The sequence below is a fragment of the Triturus cristatus genome, chromosome 1_2 (assembly GCF_964204655.1).
Source record: "Triturus cristatus chromosome 1_2, aTriCri1.1, whole genome shotgun sequence".
NCBI classification, from domain to species: domain Eukaryota; kingdom Metazoa; phylum Chordata; class Amphibia; order Caudata; family Salamandridae; genus Triturus; species Triturus cristatus.
Genome location: NC_140580.1, coordinates 1,001,366,877 through 1,001,379,887, shown reverse-complemented (window position 1 = coordinate 1,001,379,887; position 13,011 = coordinate 1,001,366,877). Strand labels below are relative to the sequence as shown.

General features: G+C 41.5%; 1 protein-coding gene across 1 annotated transcript in view; it reads right to left on the bottom strand.

The window, feature by feature from the left end:
- Window positions 1–8,947, bottom strand: part of LOC146868574 (ficolin-1-like) — a 405,133-nt gene extending 396,186 nt beyond the window's left edge. Inside the window, exon 1 of the mRNA XM_085611408.1 lies at window positions 8,817–8,947. Within this exon, the coding sequence (XP_085467534.1) occupies window positions 8,817–8,892 (76 nt within the window). The 5' untranslated portion in view covers window positions 8,893–8,947. The remainder of the gene's footprint in view (window positions 1–8,816) is intronic.
- Window positions 8,948–13,011: the final 4,064 nt, after the last annotated feature.

Below are 13,011 nucleotides of genomic sequence, written 5' to 3'. Positions count from 1 at the left end.
ATATATATGTCACAACTGCATGACAGGATCAGGATTGACTCCCAAGGAGGGATATTCAGGAAACATGCATTAGCAAAGCCAATGAATCTGGCTTGCATTTTCAGTTATACGCTAAATCAGTTGTCTTTGCCAACGCTTGTGTGTTAGTGGTTGTGTTACAATTGGTTCTGAAGCATTTCTGTACTGCAAATAATCATGTGCTATGACTTTGGGCAGACGACAGACAATAATAATATGAATTCGAATGCGAACTGATTAAGCATCTGGATTTAGCAGTGAATCAGTATACAGTAATACAAGTGATGCATGAAGTGGTCCAACCATGCAACATCAAAGCAATTACATACAATGATTTACATGGCACACATGAGCAGTCGAATACCTAGTAACATTAGCAATTTAACGCAAACCAAGACGTGAAACATCTACCATTTCTGGATACACCTACAAGTAATGCCGTACCAAAATATATGAACAGCAGAAAACATGGGTGTGACAGCAATTTAATCCTTAGCAATCTACATGAAGTATCCTGGTTCCTCCATTCAGTATCAAAGCAGGAACAGATAAGCTTTAACGTGCAGATGCACAGTACAATACACAAACAAAATGGCAATTTAATATGTTGCTACACAATTGAACCAAATAGTAGTTGAACATGCGTCATCAATATAGGAAGATGTAACACTACACCAGGAGCATATTCTGTCCACGTGCAATTCGGGCCTGGGGAACTGGCAACTATTACACGCTTCCCTGCGACATGCTATTGAGCACTGCACCTATCAATAATAGGAAGTTGATCTTCACCCATGTTTAATATTTCGACCTATTGAAAGCCAAGCATGGAGACAAGAGCTTGGTAGATGTAGCTAACAATACGGAATTGCATTACAGGCTGTGTCACGAGGGCACAATGTAACATCTTGAACACTTTGTTCAATTTCCTAAACTAATCACCGAACCACATCTGTACAACTCACCAAATGCACATGCCTTTTGTTCAACTTCATATCCGACAACCTTCCCTATGAGCCTTGAGAAAGTCCTGACTCGAAGGACAAAAGAGGTGTGAGCTGTAGAATTTGATTATGTGTTATGTGTACATTACAGAGAAAAGTACAAACTGGTATTGTAAATACATTCATTGTATTCTAGTTAATCACTATACAAATCAAAAAATATATATTATCTGGTTTATAAGCAATTTTGTTGTATCCACAAACTGCTTAAAATTATACATATGCTGTCCAATTTTCATATTGTATGTGTTTCACATTCAGAAGAAAGTGTTCAGGTGCAGAGATTGAGGGTACATCATTTGCAGGGTGTTTTTCTTTACTAGGGAGTGGCCTTAGAAGCTCCCTGTCTAGTGATGAGCAGAAGAGAACCTCTGATATACCTGTAGTAGCCAGTGCCATACGTGATGCATTGACTGTGTGTATTACACTCACTGTTACCTGCATTGCCTTTGATGATGGAAGAAGGCTTAAGAGCTACTGTACAGCATGTGTATGTCGGTCACGCTTGTCTCATTTTCTGACAGTGCTGGGGAACAGCTGTAAGCGGGTACATACAAGGCCACATTCACTTCTGTTCTGCGTCTTGAAAGTCCAGCTGGAGTCCATTTTTAAGTTATAAGCTACATCTATTGGATTTGACAATGCTTCTTTTGATACAGCACATATTATTGGTTGTCTTTGTATTCATCGTATAGGCAGTCAGTGGAACTGGTATACAGTAACTGATATACCTCTAAGGAATAGTGATCTCTTGAGACAGCTTACATTAGAGCCCTAGTCTCCTGGCGCAGAGTTTGACAACTTCTCCAAGATTCAAAAGTCCCAATGTACAGCCGACATCAGATATTCACATTTTAATCAGCACTACTCAAAATTACTTTGACATAGTATGTTGTCCACACACAGAAGCATATATACAGAGGAAGATATTGCATCCATTGTCCTGGCGCTTAGGAGTTTGCACAGTGGAGACGTGCTATCTAAGCTCTACTCCTAGACGTCACAGAAGCGAAATAATTATGTGCATTCGCATAATATATTTACTGTGTGTCTTAATCTTATTAACGTTAAGCACTAAATATATGATTAAAGTGTATTTATTGTAGAACTTAGACATTCACATGAGTATGAGTACTAATGTTTCATTCCCACTCTAATGATTGTAGTTCTCATGCCGTGCATTCTTTGGTAATTGTTTGTGCACATATAGTCATGTATTTGAAGTACGCATTGATTGCTTTATTAGGTTAGCCTAACCAAAGGCTCTAAGCGTTTGGTTGTCAGTGATTGAGCGTGAACGTGAAGTTTGCTTGGATTACAATGTTCACTCTACCACAGGTGAGCTCATGTGATCTCATTGCTAGTGAGAGGCATACTGTGTATTAGATGTAGTGAGGCTCAATAGGAGAGCTTTTGGCAGGGAGACGAGGCGCTAACGAACCATAAGGGAGGACACCTATTCATGTCCAATCTGGAGACGGGAAACATTCAAGGACATGCTGATGTTTGAACTGTGGGATGAAGATTAGCGTTGGATGGTAAATCCCAGCAGAATACTTTGCATTGAGTTTGCTTTACAAAAGAAACGCAAACCTGGAGCAAAGCATTAGTAAATCTGGGCCTCGGTTTTGGGTAACAAGTTGCAATGGATTAAAAGAAGTAGAATAGATTCCCTCTGTGTCTGACCTGTTCACCCCTGGATAAGAGCTCTTTGTGCATGTTCACAGTGCACTTAAAATCACTGCTGGTGCAATTCTTGAGAATATGGTCCATCCTATCTGATTGGAACAGAAGCAGTTTACAGTGAAAGCTCTTTTGATATAGGAGCAAATTATGCGAAAGATGGAGACCAGGGGAGCCTTCATATTATTCCTGTGTTAGTTTCTATGGAAACAAAAGTTGTATCAGAAGGGAGTCTTCCTTACAGTCTTTCTTTCTATGATATAGAAACACAGGCAGGGCTATAATGAAGGTATAAAAATAAATAATCATCTTTGTCAGGTGATGACAGGAACAAATGTTTCTGGAAGTTTAAACGATGGGAAAGAAACCCTGAGACCCTGCAAGACGTCTTGACGGCCATCAACTGTGGTTAAAGAAGAAAAGGGAATAGAAGTCCATGCTGGAGGTAGGCTTGCACTTGAGCCAGACAAATACATTAAACATCCTTAGTTTCATGTCCTGTGTTGAAGAAAACGTGATAATTAATTGTAAATTTGAGAAGTAAATTACACCCTTATGCTTTACAAATATGCTTTACAATGTAAGCACTCTCTAAATGTTTGATTAATAAAATAGATAGCCAATAGCATGTGATGAAAGAGTAAATATCCTCTGTAGTCCATTGTATTTAGAAACATCTGGCAAATCGCTTAAATTTCAGTTACCGGATCTAAAAACATTGGATCAGGAAGTCAAAGTATTTAGAGGTTTCCCAAACAAGTCTTCAGACTCAAAACTTAAGGAAGAAACGTGAAGTTATGTTGGCACCAGAAAGGCCAGCCGAAATGCTTGCCAATCTAAACTAAAACAAGGAAGTAACCAACATATACTTATGAACTTTGACAATACATCTCAGTAGTACTGTACCAAATCAAATATTATCTTTGGCAAACATGAGGTTGTTGAACACTTGGAAGTAAATCACAGTCCTCTGCTGTGCATTAAGTCTTGGAAGAAGATCATCTGATCCCAGCTGCTTACGTGTTACACAAAGGTCCTCAGTGTTTATCGCACACATAACACAGGATGTGTTTGTCACAGTCAGCTGAGGGTACAGAAGAATGCCACGATTGTTAAGAATCTGGCTAAACCTTCACAGAGAACATCAGAGCATGTGAGAAGTATGATAACCGCGTGTGTATGGTCATCTGCATTGACAGTCCACAAGGTGAATGACGCAGCAGAAAGTGCCATAAGTGATAGGATATCAAGAATATGGTACAGATAGGAAGCATGCAGCGTTCCTTGAAATGTGAGGCAGCACAAAGGGGTTTAGGATCAGTGCAAGGAAAGCGACAGACAGACAATAACCCCCACCCCTTTAAATCCACATCTAAGGTTTATGTTTGTGTTTTTTACATTTTTTCTAGATAAGTAACTTCCAGGATATGTATGGCATACCTTACATTTTTTCATATTACGCTGTTATCTGGTTTCTTTAGTTTTACAACTTTTATTTTCACATATCTTTGATATCTGAAAAAAATATTCAATTTCTTCATAAATTTCCATCACTAAAAATGAAGTAATGCATTATCACTATACAATATTTTTGAAGAGGTTGACACCTGTCTGCCTCTCTAGAGCACAGTTACTTAGGTTGTTCCATATAACAATGACCTACTAGGTTACTGTAATTTCTAAATATGTGGAAAACAAAGCATCAATAAAAACAAGCATTCGACTGACAGCAGCAGGATTTTCAAAGTGCTGACGTGGAATATCACCTTCGTGAGAACGGTGTCAGAGCTGCACATATTCATTTGCTCACCCACCTATACATTCCTCTAAGTGAGTTAAGCACCTGGTCTGGATATCTGTCTGTAACCTACACGTCACGCATGCCTTAACCATTCATGTTCTATGAGTGATCAAAGATTGTCCAACTCTGCTATGCTGGATCTGTTCTGAAGAAATGGAAGATTGCACTTTGCTATTGCCATGCTGCTCCTATTCTGTGAAGAACTAAACATTGCAATGCTATTGTCCGATTTGAACCTGCGTGTGCGGGGCTACCCTAGCTCTACCTGCCCTCTGAAGGAGAGATGCTTGCACTGTTTCTGCCCTGAGGGCAGCTATTGTATAAGACAGGGTGTTTCCACATCTTATAAAACAATGATCATTTGAATGTCCTTGTATAACATGCCCAGGCCAGTTAGAAGCTTTCATTAAACCGAGGGCAAACCTAGTAGATGTATCATCCTGAAGCTCACACCCTGTTTCCAATCACAACTTCCCAACTTGACCAAACTGTCTGGTTTTAGACTGACAGGGGCTATTTGTGCATTCACTTCAGCCACTCACACAAAGGGAGCTGAGGTGTGCCCTGCATATGCTGATGAGTCTTCCTGGGCTAGAGTGGTGGGAGGAGTTGTCACTAGGACCTTAATAGGCTGTGGCTGCCTTGCACAATGCTGTCTCCACCCCCTGTAGTGTGACTGAACTAGGGCGGACAGAACTGGCTTTGCTGCGCAAGAGAGTCTTCCTGATCAAAGACTTTTAAGGGAAAAAGAGTTATACGTATTAGACCGTAAACCCCAGAACTTTAGAAGCACTCCCATTTCCCACACCCAGTCAGATGCGAGTGTGGCATGGCAGCATGGGCGTGATCTTTTTCATAGTGTAGGCTGCGATTACAATGACTGGGTCTGCGAAAGACGCTGCATACTGATAACCTCACCTGTTGTGAGGTCCGCCCCATTTACCTCCCCCTTCTGAGGCTGGTTAATAAGCCCCATGAAACACTGATTGTTTCCCAATATTTATTGTGATACCCATATTCCTAGAGAAAACACCACAAGGGTAATATTCAAGCCTTAAAACAAGAGAAGTGTCACTTTGTTGGCTCTCCTGTTGGGTACTCTTGTGGTAGTGAGACTCCAGAATAAAACATTTTGCACTCACCCACCTAGGATTTGAATATAGGTCCTACAGTTTAACAAAGGGTGAAAATGAATGACATAAGCTCACACAGACCAGTGGACAGTGGTGCTCTTAAATGCGTCTCAGTGCAAGACATGGAACCTACTGGTGAGGGTTCATCCTATACGCGTTAATGAATGTATGGCAAATATCATAAGGATTTGTTCTATTTCTTGCAGGAGTTTTATATATCCTGTATGTTTACCTGTCTATGAAAATGTTGTAACAGCCCTTTAACGCGTTTCATTCACTCTTTAGTGCATTTACTACCTGTGTTGTAAATTTCCTGTATGTGTGAGAGAATCGTGCAGTTTTCTTTATGCTGCTGCTACATGTCCATATCATATTATTTGTGTTAGGAAAGGTCGCACTATTGCTTTCTGTTCTACATTTATAGTGTTGTAGAGCTCCATACAAAACTTTTCACTCCACATAAGATAAAAACGATCCAGACTGCTAGTGCTTGATAGCAGACAATCTTGAGTTTGTTTGATTAAGCAATTGCATATTGTTATGGAAACAAACAATCTTGGTTGCCTTCTTTTTTGAGATGCAGTGATTTATGGTTGTTTTACTGAAATACATCGAGATTTACTGAGTGACTGTTCATTGATTTTCTGTAGGACTCCAAATTACCATGATATCTTGGTTCCTGTAAAGTCTGAACTGGGACCACCGCCAGGGGTGTCCTATTAGGAGGAAGGAGAGAAGCCGCAATGTGCCAACAGCTAAAGCTTTTAGTGTGAGATTTGTACAGAAATACCTAGAACATAATGGGTTGTGCAGGCGCTGCGCCCTCAGGAATGGTTCATGGTAAGGAAGTAGATGCAATATTTTGCCTCTCTTTCAGTCGCCCAAGTGCCTGCGGAAAACTTTTGTAAATAACATACTGGACTCTAAAAGGCAGGGGTTTTGTGTATTGACAAAAGTATCTAAGTTCTTTCTAACAAGTGTTTCAGGATAGAATTGTAAAGTAAGAAATGTTAATTGGCGCATACAGTGATTTCTCCTGGATTACATAATTTGGTCAGGTTGGGAAAACAGAATTATTACAGAGGTTTCACTGTTCTCCAGTCTAGAACTTGGCCACCAGACTACGGTTCCTCTCTTATGATGATGATGATTATTACTACTACTGCACTATTATATAAGGGATAAAGTACTCCCTTCTGTACATTATGAGGATATTGAGGTCACCAAGGAGTTCCATAACCATATAGAAGTTCCTTTATAAGGTTATGGAACACTGAGGTGACTTGCAATATCCTTATCATGGATACCAGGGGGGTACTTCATCCCATATAATCTATGGTCACATCATCACTTTTCCCACAAGAAAATGAAAACCTTGTGGTTAGATTTATCATGTTTTCACATACCACAAAGGAGCAAGCCACCTTGTTGTGCTACACTGCATGAAAAGGAAAGGGTAAAAACGTCCCATATTATAGCTTTATAGCCCGCCGTAGCGGGCTATACCGGCTATTAAAGGCCCGCTGCAGCGTTAAAGGCCCGAGCCGAAGGCGAGGGACTTTAACTAACGCAGCGGGACTTTAATAGCGGTATAGCCCTGCTACGAAGGGCTATAAGGCTATTAGAACATTCTGCCACTAGAGGGCAGAATGTTCTTACAAAACAAAAGCCTTCAGGGAGCGCGAGGGGATTCAAATCCCCTCAGGCCCCCTGAAGTCTTTGTTCACAGCCAGAGCTGTGAACAAAGACACATTGGAATGTTGGTGCTCCGGGCTTATACCAGCCTTTATAAGCCCGGAGCACTCCATTGTTTTCAATGGAGCTCCCAACATTCCAATGTTCTAATAACTATTATACCTGACGTAACAAAAGCCCCTTCAGCCCCAATGGTGCAGGGGGTCCCAGCAGCCCCGGGGGCCCACTCCACCACTGCCCGGTCCCTGGCCTGAGAGCTTCTGACAGGGTCCAGAGAGTGGGGGGCTGCATGTACTTTTCAGGGGGCCCCCTCAAGTTTCATTATGCCACTGCATTATACTGCACTTTCCTGTCCTTTCCTAGCACTGGCACACTTTTGGCATCATGGTGCAAGGGTGCCTATGTTGTAGGCAGGATGGTTTTTGTTTAGGAAGGGACAATCCTGAGAGGCGTTTTCCTCTTTCTATATGCGCTACAGAATGCAGCCCATGTAGAAAGAGTATAAAATGAGAAACAATAAAGATATTTCTCCTCGTTACGCCTCTCCTGGGGAGACATAGCATTTTGACGCATTCCAAGGTCTACCACTAATAGCAAATCGGGGAATGCACCAAAATCCGTGGGTGAATGCATGGGAACTCCCATGTTCCCCACATGGAACACCTCCTTGCCGTAGAGTAACGCAAGGCATCGATTTGTTCTGCCTTGTGTTATTCTAGTTTTATCAAGCCATGCAGATCCACGCAAAGTGGCCTTGCGTGACTTGATAAATCTCATTTAGGTTTTGCATCGCCCTTGTGCCCCTTTGTGTGTTGCAAGGGTGATGCAAAATCTTGATAAATGTGGCCCTTGGTGCATAGCTTTTTGTAATGAAATAATTAAGGAGCAAGCATGTTTGCAGGCACGATGAAAAAATGTAACCCTCTAGTGCAAAATTAAACACATCAAAAACCTGTTAGATATTTTTACAAACAGATATGAGAAACAGTTCAATACAAGTCAGTTTTTTAGGAACAAAAGCTGCAGAAGCTCAACGTGTGGAAACATTCAGAAACATTCTAGCTTTGCTCTAAGTAAGGAATGCAAAAAACAAACATATTCTCTCTGTTTGTCATTGTAAGCTATTAAAAAGAAAGAAAAGCAGAGTTTAGTTTGTTGCCTTGAATTGCAGCTTCAATTATGCTGTGGGACCTAATCTGCCTTTTTCCTTGGCGTCTGGCAGCAGGCATTCTGACATCAGTACTCCACTGTAATAACTTATAATAATACATTTCTGATGTCTTTTCTTTATAATCGGCGACTGAGTGTCACTAGTTGCTGATCATCAAGAGATCAGAGACTGGTGTTTATACAGGGATTACAGAATCCCATGTATTATTATTATAATAATAACAGAATTATTACTATTGTTATTATTGTTATTGTTACTAATATTATTATTACCATTATTATTATCATCATCATCTTCTTTCAGGCACTCACCTGGGCAGGTGTCTTCAGCATTGCACAGCATCGCCCAGAAGAAGTAAAGGCCTATTGGGTGGCTGAGAGTCTCCATCACCAGCAGAGTCTCGAAAGGTCCTGTCAGAAATGCTCTCCTCTCTCTTTAAAGATTCACCAACAGTCTGTGCTTGCAGATAATATACCAAGGAATGCCTGTGCCCTCACTCCTCCCCTCTGAGCTCTCTCCCCAGAGCCCCTCCTCTTTTGCTGGCCAATCTCTGCTGTCTGATCTGACATTCTTTCGGTAGAGATTTATAGCTGTAATGGTCCCTCCCATGATGCTCTAGTTTGACAAACCACCAAATCAGCAGTGAAAATCCAATAGCTTTGTCTTTTTAATATTGAAAATGTTTTCCATGTTTACTTGAGGCGGACATGTGGATTAGATGAAGGTGAGGGACACTGGCCCTGCATCACATTTAGCTCATAGCACTGGTGTTACACTGTTCATAAGTGCTCTTAGCTTGAAAGATGAAATAACTGAGGCTCTAGAGGTGAAGCTGTTTGCTCAGAATTCATGGCAGTAAATTAGATTCTTAAAATTCAGGCCTATTTTCAGTTTCACATCTTTAATGTATGGAGATGGGATCCTGTCATGGTATACATGCTAGATCATTTAGGGCCTTCCTCATTCCATACACACTTACACTGGACTGCACCCTCTCGAAATCTGTTTAGAAATAGATTTACATTTGGTAAGAATCTGCATGTGCCTATTACTTTAGCAAAACCTATCACAAGTTATTTAATGTCTGAAATAATTGTGACAGTTTACTATCTAAATCAAATAAAAAACAAGAGTAACATGTACGTAATGGATCATTGTATGCAAAAACATAAAGGCTTACAAAACTCTCTATATACACAAAAACAAATCAAAAACTCTAAATACATTCAATTCACAAAGTACGTAGCTGCTTTCGAGGAGGCATCCCAGCGCTAGCAGAGAGCTAATGTAAAAAACAAGGCTAGAAAAGGGTCCGGACTGCTTAGACTACTAGGCAGGAGTCAAAAGGTAGGGTTAAGACTCTGTCTGAAGCAAGGCTCAGAAGGGCTTCACCGCAGACTAAGTGGCAGGGCATTCCAGAGTCTGGGAGGCAGATATGCAAAAGATCTCCCACCTCTTCTTGCTTTGTAAATGCGAGGGACTTAGAGCAGTTTCAACTTAATGGATCTTAGGAATCTGGTTCTCGTATAGGGTTACAATCTTGTCCTGAGGTACAGAGGACCTTTATGAGTAAAGTCTCTAGAGGCAAAGTTAAGGGGCTTCAATTGAATCCTCTTGATGATAGGGAGCCAGTGAAGATGCCGGAGTTGATAAGAAACTGACGAACACCAGTGATTCTTGAGGATTAGGCATGCAACTGAGTTTTGGATCGTTTGGAGCTGTTTAATTAGTAAACCAGGCAAGCCGAAATACAGGCTATTGGTGTAGTCCAATCTGGAAGTGGGCAAGGCATGGACAATCATTTTCCAACAGTCCTCAGGATCAGGAGGAGCATCCTTCAGAGAGCCCTCAGGGTGGCACAGCAAGTGGTGGATAAAGACTTAATTTGAGGCTCAAAAGTAAGATTAGAATCACATTTTCCACCAAGGTTGCTCACAACCAGAGCAGGAGAGGGAGGAGCACCTAATTCCAATGGCTAACAATGTTAGCATCCAGAGAGGACTTGGTGCCAAAAAAGAGGATCACAGTTTTTTATGAATTATGTTTCAGAGATTTTCCATTTATCCATTCCACAATTGCCTTCAAGCAGGGCTTGAAAGAGCTCAATGTTGCTGGTGCATTTTCATGAAAAGCCACGAGGAGCTAGGGGTCATTTGCATCAAAGACCATCACACCCCCCAGGATTCAGCAAGTTTATCCAGACACTCCAGGTAGATATTAAAAAAGGGTGGGGATGAGCGGTGGCAAAGCGCAATATTGCCAGAGCGTGAGGTGCCAGGATACCCCCGACAGTACACGCCTAGGAGAAGGATTTGGACTGGTGCCAGCAAGCTGAACAAACAGTATATCAGAGTAGGGGATGCCCACGCAAATGGGAGAAGGACTGTGGGGCCTGGATGCCCTATAGAACTGATCCACCCACACCATAATGTACATGTTGCCGTGCCCTGTGCTAGATGATTTTCGGTTGGGGCCCATTTATTTTGCGGGAGGAAAGGATAATGGGAGGCTTTAAAGTGCTATGTCCTCAATGCATTTATGTTTGTCGCTCTAAATGTTACGTATGCTGCAATGATTCTGAAGCAAGTGTTATGTTTATTTTTATGGTTAATAAAAAGAATAAAAAAAGAAAAAGGGTGCGGATGATCGCTAAGCCGTGGGGCACTCCCCACCCTAGAGGCTTAGATGAAGAGGTGAATGGAGGCATAAAGATTGCTTCAAGTTGGCCATAAGTTTATTTTATTTTAAAATGTTTTTGTTAATGATCAGACACATAGCACAGCATGGCAGCATTACATTCTGTATCTATACTTTGTTTAGAGTCCATGTTTTCTGTAACAACACACACAGTGATACAGCGTTTAGCGACACATTCTATTCGGCATCTTCAATTATAACTAATATACATCTCCACATAATATATATCTTCATTTGTGATCTCTACTATATTGCTATGCTGGCTGAAATGTGGAACGTCCACCCAATCGTGTCCGTCATCAGCGAGGGACTATTCAACAGTTCGTACGGATCTTAAGTAGTGCATGAGTGGGTCCCAGAAGTCTTTAGGGCGAGATGCCACCGGTTGTTCTTCTGCATAGGTTTCTAGTTGCTCTTTACAATAAATCATGTCTGTGACCAGGTTTTTAAATTGCGGTATCTGTTGACTTCCCCATTTCATAGCAATCCGCCTCTTGGCTAATAATAACGCCACCGCCAGTAGTTTACGCCTTCAAACCTGTTTTATTTTATGCAACTCTAATAGGCATACTTGTGGTGTATTGGGCATTGGTTCTGCCAGCATTGTTTCCAAGATACTTGTCACTGTCTGCCAGTGTGAATAGAGTTGCGGGCATGCCCATGCAACATGTATAAAGTGTGCCTGTGCAGCACTACATCGTGAGCATGTATCATCTTCTTGGAGACCATATTTATATAGCTGTGCCGGTGTGTAATATATTTGCTGTAAGAATTTAAAACGGATAATTCTAAGATTGCAGTTAGATGTGAGTATTTGTGTGAGTGCACAGCTGTATCCCCAATCCTCTGTTGATATGGGACTGCCTAGTGCATCCTCCCATCTTTGTAGAGTCTGTTCACGTTCTCTAAATTGCTCCTGCTGGGTGGCATTGTAGAGATTTGTTACAAGACTTTTACGCGTGGGCGATGTGAGTAATATTTGTAACGCGTTATGTGTCCCTTAGTGCCGCCAGCAATCTGAAGTAAACAAATAGCTTGAATGGTATGCAATGTGCTGCTGATATGGCATCCGTTTGAGATATAAATTGACCATTAGGTAATATATCTCATATTGTGTGCATTCCCATATCGTTCAGGAGTTTTAGTGTTATAGTCTCCTGTGTTACTGTTATTTGTGGGTGCTGCCGCAGTGGTAGGACCGGAGCAGATACAGGGAGTTTATTAGCTCGTTTTGTCAGTATGTGCCATGCTGCTGTTGTACTGCATACAGGGTTGATTTACACCCTGGGGTGTATTGCTTCGGTTCTGATAGGAGAGCGACAAGGGTGATCGGGTGTACACTATCGTTTTCCACTGCTATGTGGGGTATATGTGTATGCGGGTGTATTCAAAAGTGTGCGTGCTGTGCTTGGGCACAATAATAATAGAGTTGCAGGTCTGGGGCCCCAAATCCCCTTTGTATGTATGGCCTGGTCAATTCCTTCCACCCCACCCTTGACTGCTTACCTGCCCACGTGAGCTTAGTCATGCATGCACGCAGTTTAATCAAAAACTGTTGTGTGAGCACTACTGGTATATTTATAAATAAATAAAGAAAGCAGGGCAGCACTATCATCTTTTGTATAGCGATTCTGTCTGCTAACGAAAGTGGTAACCTAATCCCTCTATCCACTTGACCTTCCAATTTTGTAAGTGCTTTACTGTAGTTTTCGCGTATTCCTAACACGGGATCGCGGTGTATCCACACCCCTAGGTATATTACCGGCTCTGTACTCCACTGCAGAGGGTAGTCCAATGATGGTTTTTCTG